Here is a 20048-nt window from a genome sequence, read left to right as displayed (position 1 = left end):
TATGACCTAACTGTGTGGGCAGTTTATGGTTTTAGAATTCCCCTTTTTCCCTCCCCTTTGCTCCCCCTGGTTTGTGGTTTTCTCCTTTATAAGCTCTGTAAAAATTCAGGTCAGGGTCGAACTCCTCTACCCCTGCGTGGCGTATGAGTTTCGACCCCAGCATGCTGGCCTGAGCTCAATAAACCTCGTGTGTTTACAGCAAGTCGGTCTCATTATCTCACTGGGCGTGCGCTATTCCCGAGACTTGAGTGAGGGTCTCCTCTGGGGGATCTTTCAGTACCACCATGCCTAAATCTAAATTTAGCTGGGTAGGATCTTGCCCCCGAAGTCCCACTCCCTTAATCTGCTATCTCCTAAGACACAGGATTCAGCTCCATTTCACTTCCTGGTGCCCCTTTGATACTCGAACCATATATATTATATTTTTCCTTTCCAACCTTGCTATGCTTGTTTAAACTTCTCTTCATGAGACCTAACCAGAGAACAAAGTCTGCTGGGCTTTTTTGAGACTTCCTTTGTCAGTGCAATTAGCATAAATCCCTTTACCTTAGCCTCAGGCAGACTCTTCTGACAAGGGCAAAAAGCAGCCACATTCTTCACCAATATACCACAAAAACATTCTCTAGGCTGCATACTGAAATTCTTCTCCTCTGAAACCCCTTGGGCTAGGTCTGCAAGGTTCAAATTACTCTCAGTAACAGTCTTCCATTTTCCTACTAGGTTAGCCCATTAAGCCCCATTTAAAGCATTCCACTGCTTTCCAAATCCAAAATCTCCAAATCCACATTGTTCCAAGCAAAAACATGGTCAGGCCTATCACAACAATACCCCAGTCTCTGGTACCAACATCTGTCTTAGGTTTTACTGCTGTGGAAAAAAAACATGACCAAGGCAACTCTTATAAGGACATTTAATTGGGGCTGGCTTACAGGTTCAGAGGTTCAGTCCATTATCATCAAGGTAAGAGCATGGCAGCATCCAGGCAGGCATGGGGCAGGAGGAGCTGAGAGTTCTACATCTTCATCTGAAGGCTGATAGTGGAAGACTGACTTCCAGGCAGCTAGGATAAGGGTCTTAAAGCCCACACCCACAATGACACACCTACTCCAACAAGGCCACACCTCCAAATAGTGCTACTCCCTAGGCAAAGCATCTTCAAATCATGACAGAACCTCTTTTGCCATGTAAGGAACTTAGTTACAGGTTCCAAATGCATGGTCATTTTTTTTTTAATGTGCTACTTTGCTGATTATATGAGCATGTCTTATAAAATTTAGCAAAAGCAATGTGGGGAGGGGTGTGATGGGAGGGCTTTCCTTGGTTGGTAGCCTTGAATTCACTATGTAGTCCAGGCTATTCTCAATTCCAGCCTCAGCCCTTTGAATCCTGGGTTTGTAGGCATGTCCATGACACTCTGTTTCTGTCTTCACTCTGTGCCCTATTTTTCATGTCAAACTGTTTAAAGCTACAGTCGTTTAATCATTGTTGCTTTTCTTCTAAAAGGAACTTAAGGAATGGTGACCAACCTGTTCAAAGAATATAACAGAATTTATTGTGTAGAAAATATTAGAAATTTAATCATTTACCTTCCATTTAAATTCCTAGCACGCATACATAGATAGCTGAACTGGGTCAGGAAAATAGGTAAAGTATGCTTAGTAAACAGTCTTCCTTCATTCTTGGGCTCGGTACCAGAAAGTGCAGCGAACACTGAGTATATGCTTGGAGTCCTGGTACGAAATAGGATGGTATTTACATCCAGTGTATTCTCATCTTCTTGAATACTTAAAGCCATCTCTAAAGCACAGAGTAATGTAAATGCTGTGGAGCCCAGGAAGTAACAAGAAAATGTCTTTATATGTTCAGTACATCTATACATCTTATTTAGGTTTCTATTGCTGTGATAAAACACAGTAACTTGGAAAGGATTTATTTCAGCTTACAACTTTCAGGTCACACTCCATCACTAAGGGAAGTCAGTGTAGAAACTCAAGGCAGGAACCTCGAAGTAGAGGTCCTGGAGGAAGGTTGGTACCCCAGAACCCTTCTATATCATTAATCAAGGAAAAGAATCTGGGCATGGTAGTACACACCTTTAATTCCAGCATTTGGGAGAAAGAGGCAAGTGGATCTGAGAGTTGGAGGCCAGTCTGATCTAAACAGTGAGCTCCAGGACAGCCAGGGATACACAGAGAGACCATGTCTAAAAAAAAAAAATCGGAAAAGACTATTCAAAAGTTAAAAGCAGCTTTTACTTGGGTCACCTGATCCCATTTTCTCCGTTTTAGATATGTCTAGGAGTCAGCTTGAACACAAGAAATCTCTAGATTCTTTTGTCTGGGTAAACGAGATCACTGGAGAAATCACCTTTCCTCCAGAGACCACACCTGCGACCTCTAGAGAGAAGCGTCGGTCAAGGTCGGGGTCTCTGGGAGTGAGCATGCCCTGTGCTGTTCACAGACAGGCTTCTCCAGTGAACCCCGAGGCTGAGGGTAGAGGCCCTGGGACAGGAAGCTTGCTTCTACCCGACCTGGCCCTGCCCCGAGCCCTGTTCCCATCAGGGGGCGCTCTGCCGACGCAGCACCACCTGGGAGCGTCCCCTCCTCTGGCCGCAATGCTTCCAGCCAGCCCTTCTCTGCCCTGGGCCTTGTCCTGCAAGCTAAGGAGCGTGCTCACAAGAAACAACCGGTTTTCCTTTTGAGCTAGGAAGTGCCCAGGAAGTGCCCAGGGATCAGTCGCCCATCTACACCAGCAGAGCTCTCTGAAGGTCCCATCAGCCCCACCCTCAAAGCACAAGTTTACAGGAATCCGCAAAAAGTCCACTTTCAGACCCAATACAAACTCAGTTCTGAGATTTTTCAGATTGCCTTCTAAAGCTTTCTTTCCCTCCTCAGCTGTCTTGACACTTTGAGGGTGAATACCACAGTTTTAGTGCAAATCATCTGTGGGACAGAAGCAGGCCTTGGGTGGGATGAGAACAGGCCAGGGTGAGTGGGACCTATTCGCTGGACATTGGGCACAGCCAGGCACTTGAGTGGCAAGGGGCTGAAACCTGTTTTTTGGGTTAGCACTCCACAAGCTTCAGGCCTGTACTTATAGTGTCCCTACTATCTTCCAGTTCAAGCCTAGGACAAGCCCTCATGATGTCAGAGTTCCTTGAAAGGTGGTCACCTCAGTCTCTTTCACCATTCTCACCATGTAGACCAGGCCACCTGCCTCTGCCTCCCAGTGCTGGGATTCCCAGCTTTTAGTAATGTTTTAAGTTAATGTGCATGCATGTTTTGACTAGATGTCTGTCTGTCTGTCTATCTATCTATCTATCTTCTATCTATCTAACCATCTATCTCTGCACCACATCTGTACCGGGTACTCGCAAAGGCAAGGACAGTGTCATATCCTCATGAACTAGAGTTACAGACAGTTATAAGCAGCCATGTAGGTGCTGGGAATTGAACCCTGGTTCTCTAGAAGAGCAGCTAATGCTCTTAACCACTGAGCCATCTCTCCAGCCTGACCATGTGTTTTTTGACCACACCTTCCTGTGCCTCTTGTGATGAAGACTCTGGACAAGGAAGCATTTGTGAAGGCTGGAATCTGGCTTGGTTCTTGTTACATTACAAGTTGCTTGCAGATGTCAGCTGTCATTGTTTGCTGCTAGAAACGGAGGGTTACAGAGGCTGCCAGCGATCAGCATTGGAAGACCTCCTCCTACCAGAGCAAAAGGATCCCAGCCAACTATTGGCAGCATGCCCAGCCACCTGCCAACACCATAGCACCTGTTCCCGCTCTCAGGGTGGCTTCAGTTGGCCGCAAATACAACCTGTATAAAATTAGGAAAACTTCTGGGGAGGGTCAATTTCCTATTCTTTTTCTTCTGACTCATTAGGAGGTGGATAGGCAGGTGCAATTGTACCCAGCTAGGAAGAGCTTTAGGTTAGCTAACAAGCACCCGAGAAGCATGCTCAGATCTGAGTATGGGTCTGTAGAGACGTTAAAGGCGTTGGGGAGATAAGAGACCCGTTACATTGCTTCTTGACTGGATGCTGCTATGTTTTACAAGGTGTCCACACAGACAAAGGAAATAGGTAGTTACATAGAGACAAAAGGCCAAAAATGAAAGTAGGATTCTTACCCTGTAACAATTGGGCTGCAACCATTTGGGGCTCCTAGTGACCCACAATGCTTTACATAAAAGGCCAGTCTCAAGGCAAACAATACTGTAACACTCTGGGCTTGAGACAGGCAGGTCTGCCTTTGAAGCCATCAAGTGACTGCACCTGGACCACAGTGTCAGGCTCTTTTGGAGACCATTTTGTACCCGAGGCTTCACCTGCACCCTCTGGTGGAGACAGGACATACATCTGCAGTGAAGTCCACAGGATCACGTCTAATAACTTCCTACCACTACAGTCATGAAACTCAACGGTTGGAAATCATGGAAAGCAGCTGTGTGGTGGCAAGGCATACTTTATTATGTAACAATTTGTTCTAAGACAAATCCAATACAACACACATTATAGCAGATTCCATGTTAGTTGATATTAGATATGGTACAATCCAAGCAATTTTCTAATAAATTTCATGTTTGACGGCCCCCACCCCCCAGACAGGGTTTCTCTGTGTTTAACATCCCTGGTTGTCCTGGAACTCACTTTATAGACCAGGCTGGCCTTAAACTCACAGAGATCCGCCTGCCTCTGCTTCCCAAGAGCTGGGATTAAAGATGTGTGCCACCAAATCTACTTAAGGACTGTTTCTTATAGAGTATTTACAGCAACATTTGTCACATTAGCATGGGTCAAAAGCCACAATGGCACACACAATCCTTTTATAAGCCATTTCTTATTTTGACCATACATTTGAACTGTTTAAATTACTGATGTTTCATAAAAACCCAAAACATGGAAAACTGATTTTAGCATCTCCTTTGTTCTAATGTACTGCGGGTCTGCTCTGAACAGAGATTAGGGTTCTCACTGTGCAGGAGACAGCTGAGCACACAGGAGGCCGTGCTTCACCGAGAACGAGCCGTAGAGCTGAAGAAGTGAAGAAAGCCTTTTAAGGAGCTTCAGGCTAGGTTATAATACTACATCTTACTCATCTTGAGGATGCCTGTGCCACCAAGAATATGCTCCACTGATATTTTAATTGGTAGAAGAAATCACGTATTTAAGTTCTCTGTTACTGATCTTATAGTAAACTAGTATCAGACAAAGTTAATAGTATATATTCAATAGGGTTTTAAAAACATCTTTCTCTTAAGCAAAATTTGGTTATTTAATTTTTAATTTGGTTATTTAATTTTTAATTTGGTTATTTAACTTTTGCTACTTGTCAGTCATCTGTCTTGAATAACTGTCTATTACTGGCTACAAAGTGTGTGTGTGTATAAGATGTAACTATGAAGGTGCACATTAAACTGTGTTGCATGTAAAAATGGAGTTCCAGTCCTAAAGAGCTATACTGAGTGAGACCAATTTACATATACTCACGTTTACTCTATAAAAATATATGACTCTTACAGAACCTTCTATTGCATATCTTTAAAATAGTTTTTTTTCCTTCTAGTATCTTTTGCCTAGCCATCAGCATCATAAGTCTAGGGGATAAACAAAACAAGTTTAAAAACAAGTTTCTTAGCATAAAATCACTAAAAAGAAAACCCACCCCACTTTTATAGCAGCAGTTAGACACTTTGTTCTAACATGTGAATACTAATGTTATATCAAACTGAATTTAAATAAATTCAACAGTTTTTCATTTCTACAGAAAATAAAACAGATATCTGTGTTACTTCATGGCTTCTCCTTTCTTCCAGTTCCACGGGATGCACAGGTCTCCATCTTGCATAACAGAATAGAAATGTGAGACACAGAGGTGCATCCCATGCAGATAGGGCAGCGACTGTTCAAGAAGTCTCTTACAGCAATCTACCATCTGTCTGCTAGAAATGCTGGGTTCTTTATACAACTTCTCCAGAGAAAATTTCTTTGTTGAAGCTTGTATCAATTCATTTTCCATAACTTTTAACCTATTAAATAAAAAAGCTACCATAAGTTATTACTAAATAGAAGACAGACTATAAACATTCTTAAATGTTGGGGTGATGGCAGTCATGTGAACAGAGATGGCAAGAGTCCCCTGAGGCCAGTACTACATGATTTATTTTCACTCTTCGAAGATTTAGTCAATCTTTTTAGCAGCAGAGAGGTAAAAACAATAGACAACTTTTTCCTAATTTTCAAAAATTCATTATTTTTAATGTTTTGGGTGTTTTATCTACATGCATGTCTGTGGACCACCTATGTGCTTGGTACCCTCAGACAACAGAAGAAAGTGGTGGAATCCTGGAATGAGAGTTACAGATGGTTGTGAACCACCATTTGTGTAGAAATCAAACGTGAGTCCTCTGGAAGAGTAGTCAGTGAGCACTGAGCCATCTTTCCAAACAAACAATACATAGTTTAAAAAGCTTTTATATACCTCCCTCAGCCACTGCTAGTGACTAAATGAAAAACTATCTGTCTGTCCATCCATGCATCCCTCCATGTATTCCTCCATGCATTCCCCCTCCCTCCCTCCCCCTCCCTCCCTCCCCCCTCCTCCCTCCCTCCTTCCCCCTCCCTCCCTGGGATGCTGATATCAGTCTCTGCTGCCCTAAGCTGCTCATCCCTTCTCACTCATTTGTCTGAACCTGCTGTCCATCTGTCTGCCCATTCTGCCATATGGACTCACTCCTACCCTTTCTCCTCTACACTGGACACAACTCTACAGCTTCAAACCTGTGAGAAAGGAACCATTGGCTGTCAAGTGGTTCAAAGTACAAACAACATGGAAGCAGGACTACTTGTGAACTACAACCACTTATACTTTAAAATTTAAATATAACAGCACTAGAGAAATGGCTCAGTCCTTCCGAGCACTTGTGGCTCTTCCAGAGATGCAAGTTCAAACCCCAGCACCCACATGGTGACTCACAACTGCCTGTAACTGCACCTTCAGGGGTCCAATTGCCCTCTTTGGTCTCCACTGATACCAACTGACACGACACCTACAAGTGACTAAAACAGCTAAAATGCAGGCAATGCTCTCTGTTCTCTGCTCCGAAGTCAGGCCTCGTGCATCAAGTGGGTCGTGAGCCTCCTGGAGGCGGGCAGTACTCACCTCTCCCTTCTTGTCATGTTTTCTCTCGCCTGCTGGGCTTTGGTTCTCATGAACGACTGCAGACTTGCTGGATCCGAGAGGGCTGGGATATCAAAATGCCCGAGTTCATGCAAGCTTGGTGCATACCTGTCACTGAAATGGAGCATGTATTAAAGTATTAAGGGAAATAAAATATCACCACCTCCAAAGACAATACTTTTTTTTTTAAATTGCAAGTGACTGAAAAGTAATCATCAAAATCCACCTTAGGCTGGGTGGGCGGCGCACGCCTTTAATCCCAGCACTCGGGAGGCAGAGGCAGGTAGATCTCTGAGTTCGAGACCAGCCTGGTCTACAAAGCTAGGTTCAGGTTCCAGGAAAGTCAGGGCTACACAGAGAACTCCTGTCTCAGAAAAACGAAACAAAACGAGAGAGAGAGAGAGAGAGAGAGAGAGAGAGAGAGAGAGAGAGAGAGAGAGAGAGAGAACCTTAAACTGAGAGCAACATTGATGACAAGGACACACACGCATACTGTTCTGTGAGAAACAAGCAGCATGCAGGTAAAGAGCTAGCTAACATCTCATGTTTCTATGTGACTGACTTCACTGATCAGTGGACATATCTTCAAAGAATGTTCTAGAGATCCACTCTTCAGTCTGTTAGTTTGGTTTCTGATATATACAGAACAGCACTATGAACACGATTCTTTTCATACAGAGGTGACATACTTTTGTTTTGTTTTTGAGATGGGGTTATATTGTTTAGCTCAGGCTGGCCTTGAACTTACAAGGTGATCCTCCTGCTTCTGCCTCTTGAGTACTGGCATTCAAGTTGTGCACTACATGCCTGGCCTCCATTTAAAAAGCCATATAATATGTATAATTTCATATAAAGCCATAATAAAATTTATTATATATTAATATATAAATAATATGTAACACATTATATAGTTTTATATACTTATATAAATAGCCAATATATATTATATAATGATTGTATTTAAATCAATATATATTTACGTATAATTATAATATATAGCCATATTATATGTAATTGTATAAAATTATATAAAATCATATATAATCATATTTTATATAGCAGATATATAATTATATAAGGTTATATATTATTTAGTTATAATTATATATATAAAACTAAATAATATATTATATATAAGTATACAAAATTATCTAACATATATAATATATAATTTATATACTATATAAAAGTATACTCATAAAATATATATTATACATATAATAGCCTATTATTATATATTCAATACATAATATATATGTGTGTGTGTCTTTCAGTTTCTATATGTGAGTGTAGTGCCTGAGGGAGTCAAAGGCAGTGGATGTCCTGGAGCTGGCATTATAGGAGGCTGTGAGCTGCCTGATACCAGCACCGGAAAACTGAACTTGAATCCTCTACAAAAGGAGTATCTACTCTTAATCACTCATTTATCTTATTTGATTAATTTACAAGAATCACACAATGAAACAAAAACACCTCAAAGTACTGAAACACACACATCCCATCCAGTTCAGATATTCACCTGCTAAGGATCATCTGCAAGCCGCTCAGACTCTGGGGGTGCGGATCGGGGGGCCCCCTGCTTCTCAGCAACTGGTTGTAGAAGGTGTCGAGGAGAGAGTAGTACTGATCAAGTGTGAGTGCTGGCTGCAACTCCTCGATATAAACCACTTGGATTCCCCCTAGAAGATTGCTTATTTGGGCTTCCAAGGCTGACATTCTCCTCTGAAGGTCAAAATAACTTGGCAAGCTTTCAAAAAGCTGTAGTAGTGAGAGCGAGAGAGCGAGAGTGTGTGTGTGTGTGTGTGTGTGAGAGAGAGAGAGAGAGAGAGAGAGAGAGAGAGAGAGAGAGAGANGAGAGAGAGAGAGAGAGAGAGAGAGAGAGAGAGAGAGAGATTGATTCAGCTTTATAGCACTATAACTTTAGGAGTCCAATAAATGTAGATGGAATGTTCAAGTAAAATACAGTAAAAGAAGACAATATAACCCTGGAAATACTAATACTCAAAACCAGCTATCGGTCTGGGTGGTCTTAGACAGGATCTGAGCAGAGGCTTCAGAGAAAGGGAGACCCCAAGTAAAAGTCAGCCCTAGGCACTGAGCCATAGGCTTAGTGTACACATGTATATTCCACATCCTAAGCATTCTGTAAAAATTAAACTAATTTCAAATTTAATTGGCAAGCACAACAAGCATTACCAGGCACCTACTGTGTGGTGCCAGACTGGGCACTTACACTGTAGATTCAAACAGTGTGCACTGCATTTCTGTAACAGAAAGATGGTGCGTGTTTCTGAATGTGAGTGCAGACACACTAGTGAGGCTATAAGCACTCTGTCAACTCTTGTGTGCTTTATTTACACTGTCTTTTTACAAGTGCAGATCCATGGGAGATCACCACAGCATCTGCCACATGACCTGTCAGTGGACAGATAACATAACGGGGCCTTGTCCTCATTTCTGAGCAGGACTTACACTCGAGTACATGAGGACTTCCTCTGCTCTTGGACACTATGAATATTTATGGATCAGTTTCTACATGACAGTTTTTCATTTTCCAGCATAAATGCCCAACAGTTGGGTCACATGCCAAACACATTCTTTAAATTCATTTAGTTCTTTTAGATGCTATGTTTCTTGTAGAGTATCTGTCCACTTGATTCATGTCAGCCGTGTAGGACAGTCGTCCTCCGCATCCTCATTATCACTGTGTGCTGCCATTTCCACTCAGCAGTTCTGATCAGCATGGGTTGGGTAACACTAACTTTTATTCGCCTGTAGAAATTGTATCAGAGGCTTACTGCCTCAGTCTCTAACCCAGGCCGAGGCCTGGAAACTGCTCACCTCTGTACAATCTAATCTAGGATGTCTTTAGCTTCTGAGACTTTCTCACCCTTCTTCTATTTGAACTCCATCTGCCTGGTTCAACTCAGCTATTCTGGTGTAAACTCATCTCTGAGCAGACTGATTCAATTTGGCTTCTCTTGGCTTCTTCTGAATTGCTGTGCTTGGCCCCGAACTAACTCTTAACAATCTATTCTAATCTTATGGCTGCTTCTTATTCTCTGGTTCTTTCGGTCTTCACTTGTGTCTAGCTTGTTCTCTCTTCAACCTGTCTCTGTAAAACTCCCTTCCTCTTCTCTCTCTCTCTCTCTCTCTCTCTCTCTCTCTCTCTCTCTCTCTCTCTCTCCACTGCCCCTTAAATAGCTTTCCTTTCCTCTCTCTTCTCATAACAGTTGGGCTGATCCTATTCTGTCAAATCTTTCTCTGATTCATCACTCTTTCTGCCACTCAATTAGACATCACTTTCAAACATGGGAGGTTCCTTCTACAAACTAACTTTACCTTCACAGTTTAGGATTAAAAGTGTGTACTAAGAGCAAGTCTGCATTTCAGCCAGAGGGATTGATGGGGTGTACAAAGGCTGAGCTACATCATAACTAGAAACAGCTTTTTTTCAGTAAATACCACAGTCTCAGGGTTCACAGTGTGACTGAACATCCTGTAACAGCCCTCATGCATGCTGCAAGAACTCTAGCTCAGTCCACATCCCCGCTCTGCATGAGTTTGTCAGCTGCACACTCTCTTTGGTAACATGTCTTTGGCACATTTTCTATTTTTTTTAAACTCTGAGTGTTAAGAGTTCTTATACATTCTAGATACAAAATACTTATTTAATATGTGGTTTGAAATACTAAGGAAAAATTATTATCATTTGGTTTTTCAAGACAGGGTTTTTCTGTGTAGCCCTGGTTGTCCTAGAACTCCTTTTTAGACCAGGCTGGCCTTGAACTCAAGAGAGATCTGACTGCCTCTGCCTCCAGAATGCTGGAATTCAAGGCATGTGTCACTAACCCTGGTTAAAAATGTATTTTATTTTATTTTATTTTATTTTATTTTATTTTATTTTATTTTATGTTTATTAGTGTTTTGTTTGTGTGTGTATCTCTATAATACATTAGTGCCTAGTACCCTTGGGTCCCCTGAGACTGGAGTTACAGATGGTTGTAAACTGACATGTGGGTGCTGAGAATCAAATTTGGGTCGTCTGGAAGAGCACCCAGTATTCTTAACCACTGAGCTATCTCTCCAGTCCCTTTATCAAGTATTTTATTTGAATAGATCACCAAAGATGACAGATATGAAGATAGAAAATAAAAACAAAGATATTTGCCAGTGGTGGCACATGGTTTTCTCCTAGCACTCAGAGGTGGGGGCGGGGGTGGGGGCAGGGGATTTCTATATATTCAAGGTCAGTGTGGTCTACAGAGTGAGTTCCAAGGCAACCAGGACTACACAGAGAAATCCTGTCTTGCAAAACAAAAACAAAAACAAAGCAAACAAAAAAAAAACACCATAAAAACACTATCACCAACATTTTTCATTTAATGCAAATTAAACTTCACTTGAGACATCATCATACACCTATTAGGGTGTCATAATTAAGGCCCTTGGTCTTGCGAAGATTATATGCCCCAGTACAGGGGACTGCCAGGGCAAGGAAGTGGGAGTGGGTGGGTTGGGAGCAGGGGGAGGGTGGGAGGGTACAGGGGATTTTAAGAGAGGAAACTAGGAAAGCAGATAGCATTTGAAATGTAAATGAAGAAAATATCTAGTAAAAAAGAAAAAAATGAATAAATAAATATCCTTACAAAGCAAAAAAAGTTCTTTTCATCAAAATTGAAAATATGACTATCTTTGAAATGATCAAGTGATATGGTCCAACAATATTACTCCAGGAATTTATCCATGAGATGAAAATTGTATTTCCCATGTTTGTAGAAAGTAGGCATAGTGGCTCACACCTGTAATTCTAGGACATTGGAGGCTGAGGCAGGAGGATTGCCACAAATTTCAGCTGAGTTTAATTTATATAGTTCTAGTCCAGCCAGGGCTACATAATGAGACTCTTTCTAAACAAAACAAAACAAAAAACAAAAAAGAAAAACAAACTAAACAAAAATGTTCACATCAGGGGCTGGAGAGACGGCACTTGCTCTTGCAGAGGAGGTGGGTTCGATTCCCAGTACCCACATACAGTTCACAACTGTCTGTAACGCCAGCGTCAGAGGGTCAATCCCACACCTTATTCTGTCCTCCTCATGCACGAGGCACATTTATGGTGCACAGACATACATACACTAAAACAAATCTAAAAATAAAATTTAACAATGTAAAAAAAATGTTCACATCAGCTTTATTTGTAAGACTTTAAAACTAACACATGGGCCTGTGAGATGATCTGTAAGCAAAAGCATAGGCTCAAGTGTGAGGATCTGAACCCAATCCCAGGGGCCCAGGGCAGGAAAAGAGAACAACTATTTCAGCCTGTCCTCTGACTTCTGTGTGCACACGTGCAGACTTATACATGAATTAAAAAAATGGGAAAAAAAGCTATCTTCGCCTTCAAGTACTAGTTATGTGATATTACTAGACTGGAAAACTGGAGCTATGCTTTCAAATGCTGCAGTCTGCTGACATAATAGTGTTGTTTGGCATGAAATAAACAGAGGTAAGTCAGAAAGGTCTGCTTGCTTTTGGCTCTTCCTTACCCTTGTCCAGTGGTGGTGGACATCCATGGTTCCCAGCATCACATGGCCCAGGGCACTCATACCGGAGCGGTCTGTGAATACAACGGTGCATCCTGATGATAAAACACAAACCCTTGGTTATAGCCTAGAGTATTTGACCTTATAACACTGTGCAAATAATTACTTAAATTTAGTGTAAACACTCAGGACTAAATCCAGTAGATCCTAGAGGCTTGTATTATATTTCTGCTTCTTTAAAGGAACAGATTTGAGCTGGAGAGATGGCTCAGTGGTTAAAAGCATTGACTGCTCTTGCAGAGGGCCTGAGTTCAATTCCCAGCAACCACATGGTGGCTCACAATCATCTGTAATGGGATCTGATGCCCTCTTCTGGTGTGTCTGAAGACTGTGACAGTGTACACATATTCAACAATCAATCAATCAATCTTTTTTTTTTTTTCGAGACAGGGTTTCTCTGTGTAGCCCTGTCTGTCCTGGAACTCACTTTGTAGACCAGGCTGGCCTCGAACTCAGAAATCCGCCTGCCTCTGCCTCTCAAGTGCTGGGATTACAGGTGTGCACCACCACCACCTGGCTCAATCAATCAATCTTAAAGGAACAGATTTAAACATTAAAAATTTTTTCAAGACAGGGTTTTTCTGTGTAGCCCTGGTTGTTTATGAACTCAGAGATCTGCCTGCCTCTCTCTGCCTCCTGAATGCTGGGATTGAAGGTCTGTGAATGCTACCCCTTTTAAGAATTTAACTCAGATAAGTCAGTTAGCCACTACAATGTTATAGGAGCACACTGTAGCATATGCTGTTGTGAAAGAGAGTGAACAACAGTTACCTTTCACATTCTGAAGTGGCTCCAGATTCTGCTGTGCTAGGCGGCTAAGACTGTGTAGCTGGCTGCAGCGATGAGCAACTCCCCAGCCTCTCTGCCACCTGAGCCAACAGACACAACTGCATTAACAGCAGCACCTTGGAGGATGAACAGGCTCTCACCCCAACTGCCACTTCTTGAGAAGGTCAACAGCTGCTTCCTGAAGCAGACACGCATCATGCTTTAACTGATCTTACAGTTCCAAGATGGTCACTATCTCTTACATTTTTAAAGACATCATTCATATTACTCTCATTGCTGTGTGTGTGGTGGTCGTAGTGGGGCTTATACCACTGCAGTGCCAGAGGACACCGTCAGGAGCTGGTTCTCTCCTTCCACGGTAGGATCTAAGGACAGAACTCAAGTTGTTGAGCTTACATAGTAAACACTTTTACCCAATGAACCATCTCTCCAGCTCCACCCACACCCTCCTTAAACCTCCATGATCTCTTTATGTAGCTACTTGATCCTGAGGTGAGGATCCTGGGTATTACAGATGTGTGCTACTATACTATACTTGGTATTAGATGATTTATAAACTTTTAAGATTTTTTACTGTGTGTGAGCATGAGGTCTGTGTATAGGTGTACATGTGTGCACATGTCTGTGTTTACAGAGGCCAGAGGACAACTTTGTGGAATCAAGTCTTTCATTCCCCCTTTATGTGGGATCTGGGAGGTGGAACTCAGGTCATCATGCTTGGTGACAGATGCCTTCAACCACTGAGCCATCTTGCCAGCCCTAAGAAATAGTGGATTTTTAAATAAAGCAACCAAAACAAAACAACCCCCCCCCCCAAAAAAAGGAAAATGAATTATCAGATATTGTGATTTGAATAAGACTGGCCCCCACAGGTTCACAGATTTGAATGCTTAGCCACCAGGGACTGACACTATTTGAAAGGATTAGATGTGGCCTTGTTGGAAGAAGCATGGCATTGGGCATGGCTTCGAGGTTTCAAGCCCATGCCAGGCTCAGTGTCTCTCTCTGCCTGCCAATCATGGCGCAGAACTGTCAGCTACTGTTTGAGTATTTTCCTGCATGCTGCCATGCTTCCTTCCATGATAATAATGAACTAAACCTCTGAAACTATAAGCAAGCCCCCAATTAAATGCTTTCTTTTGTAAGAGTTGCCTTGGTCATGGTGTCTCTTCATAGCAATAGAACAGTGCCATGTCAATGTACTGCAAAGACTTAAAAAAATATGTTGTTTATATTTTAAAATAAGAGGATGGGTTTGGAGTAGAGCATGATGCTGGAGCATAGACTTTGACATGTACCCGAGCTACATTCATTCCTGCATATTTGAATGTGTGCACAAGCGTGGAGGTCTGAATGAGACTGGCCTCCACAGGCTCATATGTTTAAATGGTTGTTCACTAATTGGTGGAACTATTTGAGAAGGATTAGGAGATGTGGCCTTTTTGGAGGAAGTGTGCCATTGGGGATGTGCTTCCGGATTTAAAAAGCTCAAGATCTCTCTACCTCATAGTTGTTGTCTCGACATCTATGCTCTCAGCTATTGCTTTAATGCCACACCTATCTGTCTCTTGACCATGATGGTCATGGACTCACCCTCTGAAACTGTCAACAGCTCTCAATTAGATGCTTTCTTTTGTAAACTGCCTTGGTCAGCCAGTGTCTAAGACAAATAGGGCATTTTCTTTCATACCTGATATCTGAAAGTTGCAGAAGCTCAGATAGCTCACTCTTCAGACGATCCAGCTCCTTCCTAAGTGGCAGACTGTGCTTCAGCTTTTTAACAGCACCTTTCCCATTGCTACCTAACCAGGACCTAGACCCAAAACAGAAGAAAGACTTTACCTTTCCACCAGTACCACACACATGTGGCTGCGGATAGGGATCAGAGGCAGAACACATGCCTACAACAAGGGAGGCCTTAGCTCTATCCCCAGGACTGCAAACCAAACCAAACCAAACCAACCAACAGTCCCAAACACACACCTTAAAGTAGTCCTCTGTTGAGCTAAATTTTCAGTCTTTTTTTTTTTTTTTTTTTTTTTTTGACACAGGATTTCTCTATGCAACAGAGCCCTGTCCTGGAATTTGTTCTGTAGACCAGGCTATCCTTGAACTCAGAGATCTGCCTGCCTCTTCCCTCCAAGTGCTGATTAAAGGCATGCGCCACCACTGCCTGGCTCAGAACTTTACTTCTAACAAGCCTACTTCAAGAGGCTTCAAGAGCCTACCCTTGTTGAATCACGTTACTGTTACGGCAAATTCTTTAAGTATTGCAAAAAAATAAATTTTAGTCAGACCAAATCTATCACTAGGTTTTAGAGATGAAACAATTATGAAAAATGTGAAGATTCTTTTAAGCCTTTAAATATGTTTACTGTTGTAAACAATTGTAAACCTTGCTGGCTGCATTAGCTATTTACTCTGCATAGTCACTCAACAGGTGAGGGCACAACTGAGAGCCATGCAGCACCTGAGCAAATATGAGGGTGTGCACAGCTGTAAGAGAGAGGGAATGTGTCCTGAGGAAGGAGTTTCAAGACGACTTGTGGATTCTAACCTGGCAGAACCTCATTCTGCCTTTAATTTTAATACTGGGTTGTAGTACCCTATACTCTCAAAGACAACTCCTTCCTCTTCGCCCAGCCTTCTACTGGGCAAACCTTATCATTCTAGTTCTTTAGTCACAGAGTTCCCAGAGCACACCCAGGTGTGCCATTTACCACCCTGGGATCCACTTCTTTTTCCCCAGTCCAGTACCCAGCTGAAGTATTGACTCATCTTCATCAAACTCATAATAAAATAGGTTCAGTAGAAAAGATGTTCTCTTATTCTTATTTCTTACAATATTTTCTTCAATAACATAAGGAGAAATAAATGGTAAAAATTGTTTTAAGGATTAGAAAGGGGTAGCTGTCAGGAGATGATGTATTGAAGGCATCCAAAGCCCTTCCTTGATGATGTCACTTGCTGTGCTAAGAACAGCCAGACACAGGCACACTTATTGCCTGCAGTCTTTGGAAGTCTAGAGAAAGAAGATTCTTGGGTGGACTCCTGGGGAGGGGAGCTGAAAAGGTAGTGTATTCATTCTCTCTCTCTCTCTCTCTCTCTCTCTCTCTCTCTCTCTCTCTCTCTCTCTCTCTGTGTGTGTGTGTGTGTGTGTGTGTGTGTTCACAGAATGACAAGGTGGCTGAGCCAAGGGAAACATCTCAGAGCAGAGTGGGTGGGTCCCAGGCATGCCTGTGCAAGAAAAAGCCCCAGCAGCTGAAAGAAAGAGCTTAAAGAGTGAACAGAGCACTCACACAGCTCCTCACAGGGGATACCTGAAGAAGCATGGGACAGAGAGCTTAAATGTGCCTGACAAAGCCAGCCCTGACAGAAGAAGGTGCTTCCATCAATCATTTTGGATGTGAGCTAAAGCATTAAGATGCATCCAGTTTAAAACCTGCAAAACAATGAAATCATTATATATTTATCAAATAAATACTTATCCCAGATATCCAATATGTTGGCGTGCTGGGAATATAGGGGTGACAAAGTTTTTATGTAAAAGACAACTTACTAAAAGGAGAACAAAGTGTCACAAAAAGATAGAGAGGACTTATAAATTAATTTTGGCTGGATGGCTCTGTACAAGGGGTAATATGGACCTGAACCTGTGGTGTGTGGGTAAGAAGCGAGTATGTGCTGACCGTGCAAATTCACCTACAGAAGAACCAGAATATACAGCTCAGATGGTTCTGCAGAGGGGAGGGCCTAGGATGTCATAAAAGGGAAGAGGGGGAAGACCATGACGGGTTCTGCAAGGCAGGATGGGGAAATGAGTCCTTACTGCTAGGAAAATGTGTTCATTAGTTTTTGATTCACTACTTGGCATATCAATTAATCCTGTTCATACCCCCTTTTAAGAATTCCAGTACATGGGATACAGAAGCAGGCAGATCTCTGTGAGTTCAAGGCCATCTTGGTCTACATAGTGAGTTTTGGGATTGGCACGCATTTTTAATTTCAATACTCTGCAGGGCAAGGCAGCTGGATCTCTGGAAGTTTAAGGCTGGCCTGGACTACACAATGAGTTTTAGCCTAGCCACTAATAACTAGTGAGACCGTGTCAAAAACAAAACAAAAGTACAGGGATCACAGACCTAGTGTTGACTCTGAGGCCCAGTCTATACTGTGGTCCACTTTTAGGACTCTTTCTCTTACAGTAGTGGCCTGGACCTTCTGCCATAAAATTACACTTGCTTAAAGCTAAACTCAAACTCTATAAGGCCTTCTAATGGGTTCACGTAAGTCCCTGAGATATCAACGTTCAATCATCTAAAGGACTTGGAGTAATGTTAAGCATCTATCATAATGCTAAGTCATTATTAATTTCATCTATGAAGCTGGGAAAGATTCTATTTAACCATCATGACATGACAAATAGCTACTGATAACTGGACTAATTAATAGTGATCAATTTTCCCTGACATTATTTCCTAAACAGTAGTTTATAAAGCTGTTCTTAGGGGTACAGAGCAAGCCATAGAAGTCTGAATGGAAAACAAAGCAGGCTCTGAGGAGAGTGGGAATTCACAGCAGGATGGCTCACAAGACAAAGGCAAATTTTCAAGTACATGCTAATGAAGCCAACAGGAGGGCTCTAAGGTGAGCAACTGCACCTGCACTGCAGAAATCCCACCTGTCACCTGCCCTGACCCCAAAAGGTTAATTCCAACCAATGTTTGTTTTGTTTTCCTAGTGCTCTTGCACTGAGCTACACCTCACACCTTTATATTTATTTCATAGTATTAACTTCAGGTCATTTAAGGTATTAAATACGGTCTGTGAACACATGCAGGTTAGCACTCAGTGCTGACAGACACATGCCCTATTCTTGGGAACTCACAATCTAGGACAATGTAATATAATAAAGTCTATCATATTAAAGATGGGGTCTTATTGAATATTTAAATGAAGAATTATTTTTAAAAAATCAGCTTATACATGAAACCCTGAAGAATATTGCTGAATTATCTTTTTCTGGTTTCAGTCTGTTGTCATTATTTTGCCAGATAGCTAGCTTAGTTCTGGGTCCTTGGGACAATCTTTAAATAATGGATGCTCACGCAGCTGAGACCAGAACTGTCTTCTACAAAAGACTCCATGGAGCCACAGACATAATGCTTGTCTGAAACTCTTTAATACTTTACCCTTAAACCCTTAGCTTGAGCAAGATCCAACATCTTCATTTTTGTTTTGGTTTTTGTCTTTTTGTCTTGACTTACGCAATCTCACTTTTTCTATCTCCTTTAGGCCAAATGTTCCCAGTACCATGTCCATGTTTACAGAGGTCAAGGAAAGCAAACAGCATCCTCTCAAGGTGCCTGCAGACTGTCCGTAGGCTGCAGCAGACTCAACAGCTGTCTATGTCCACCTTTCCCTCTGCATTGCTAAACTAGCACCTGAATGTGACAATTCCCACCCCACATGGCCGCCTTGCATCTGTCCTCACTTCTGCCCCATCACTAATCATCTCCCACATCTCTATCTCCCTCTAGAATGTTTGCAGAAGGAAATCTAGGCGATGGAATGTATGTAAGAGGTGATGCATCTACAAGTCATGAATATACACAGGGATCAGTTAGACTCCTGCCCACACACACAATGGAATGTATGTAAGAGGTGATGTGTCTACTAGTCATGGTATGTATACCCAGGGATCACAGCTAGACTCTTGCCCACATCCACTCGTGCCACATCCACACACTTGTCTCCCCTTCTTTTAACTTCCTCTTCACCTTGGGGGAATATGGCCAAATGACAAGGGGTCCTGTGTCAGAGCAGATAATACATGGGAGGTTCAGTGGCAGTAGACAGCAAAGGATAATGTTCCAAGTTAATAATGTTCTTAGTTATGGGCAGTCACTGGCTTCTTTAGATACAATTGCTGAAACAGAATGGAACTGGCTTTAAGGAGACTACTCTTAAAAAATTGAAAAGAAAAAGAAAAAAGAAAAAAAAAAGCATTAGTCTTGGCTGGGCATGGTTGGTTGGGCCTTGAATCCCAGAAGATAGAGACAGGCAGGCCTCTGTGAGTTCATAGCCAGGCTGATCTACTTAGGGAATTCCAGGTCAGCCAGGGCTACACAAGCTGTTAGCCTGTCTCAGAAAACAAACAAATAAAAAAAATTATAGGATTATGCAAAATTACAAAACTGATATATTGAAATATATAATGCTAATATTTTGATAAATCATATGTTCTTTTACTTTACAAAATATATTCCATAAAAATGGGCTCATATTGGGCATAGTGTTTTACAAACAGCTTTCTACACTTAACATAACGCTATGAAAATCTGTCCTAATCAAAAAATAAGTTCAAACCCATAAAGTTATCAAAACATTAACGGCCATTTACTAAACAAAGTATGCCAAATATTTCATATCTATTCTTTTGTTGCTGTGTTTTTTTTTTTTTTTTTTTTT

At 41.9% G+C, this 20048-nt stretch overlaps 1 protein-coding gene across 4 annotated transcripts in view; it reads right to left on the bottom strand.

The window, feature by feature from the left end:
- Window positions 1-4449: 4449 nt before the first annotated feature.
- The window catches only part of Tcaim (T cell activation inhibitor, mitochondrial), a 29842-nt gene continuing 14243 nt past the window's right edge, over window positions 4450-20048 (bottom strand). For 3 of the 4 annotated variants that reach the window (XM_029543606.1, XM_029543608.1, XM_029543607.1), the window contains exons 6-11: window positions 15268-15390; window positions 13560-13657; window positions 12732-12823; window positions 8702-8940; window positions 7165-7296; window positions 4665-6031 (exon numbers count right to left, since the gene is read on the bottom strand). In XM_029543606.1, the coding sequence (XP_029399466.1) occupies window positions 5791-6031; window positions 7165-7296; window positions 8702-8940; window positions 12732-12823; window positions 13560-13657; window positions 15268-15390 (925 nt within the window). In that variant the 3' untranslated portion in view covers window positions 4665-5790. Of the gene's footprint in view, window positions 6032-7164; window positions 7297-8701; window positions 8941-12731; window positions 12824-13559; window positions 13658-15267; window positions 15391-20048 lie in introns of all 4 variants that reach the window. The other variant, XM_021207459.1, reaches the window with a different exon arrangement.

Source organism: Mus pahari, chromosome 10 (genome assembly GCF_900095145.1).
Source record: "Mus pahari chromosome 10, PAHARI_EIJ_v1.1, whole genome shotgun sequence".
Lineage (NCBI taxonomy): Eukaryota > Metazoa > Chordata > Mammalia > Rodentia > Muridae > Mus > Mus pahari.
Note: the sequence above shows the minus strand (reverse complement) of the source record. Positions and strands in the feature narration are given on the sequence as shown.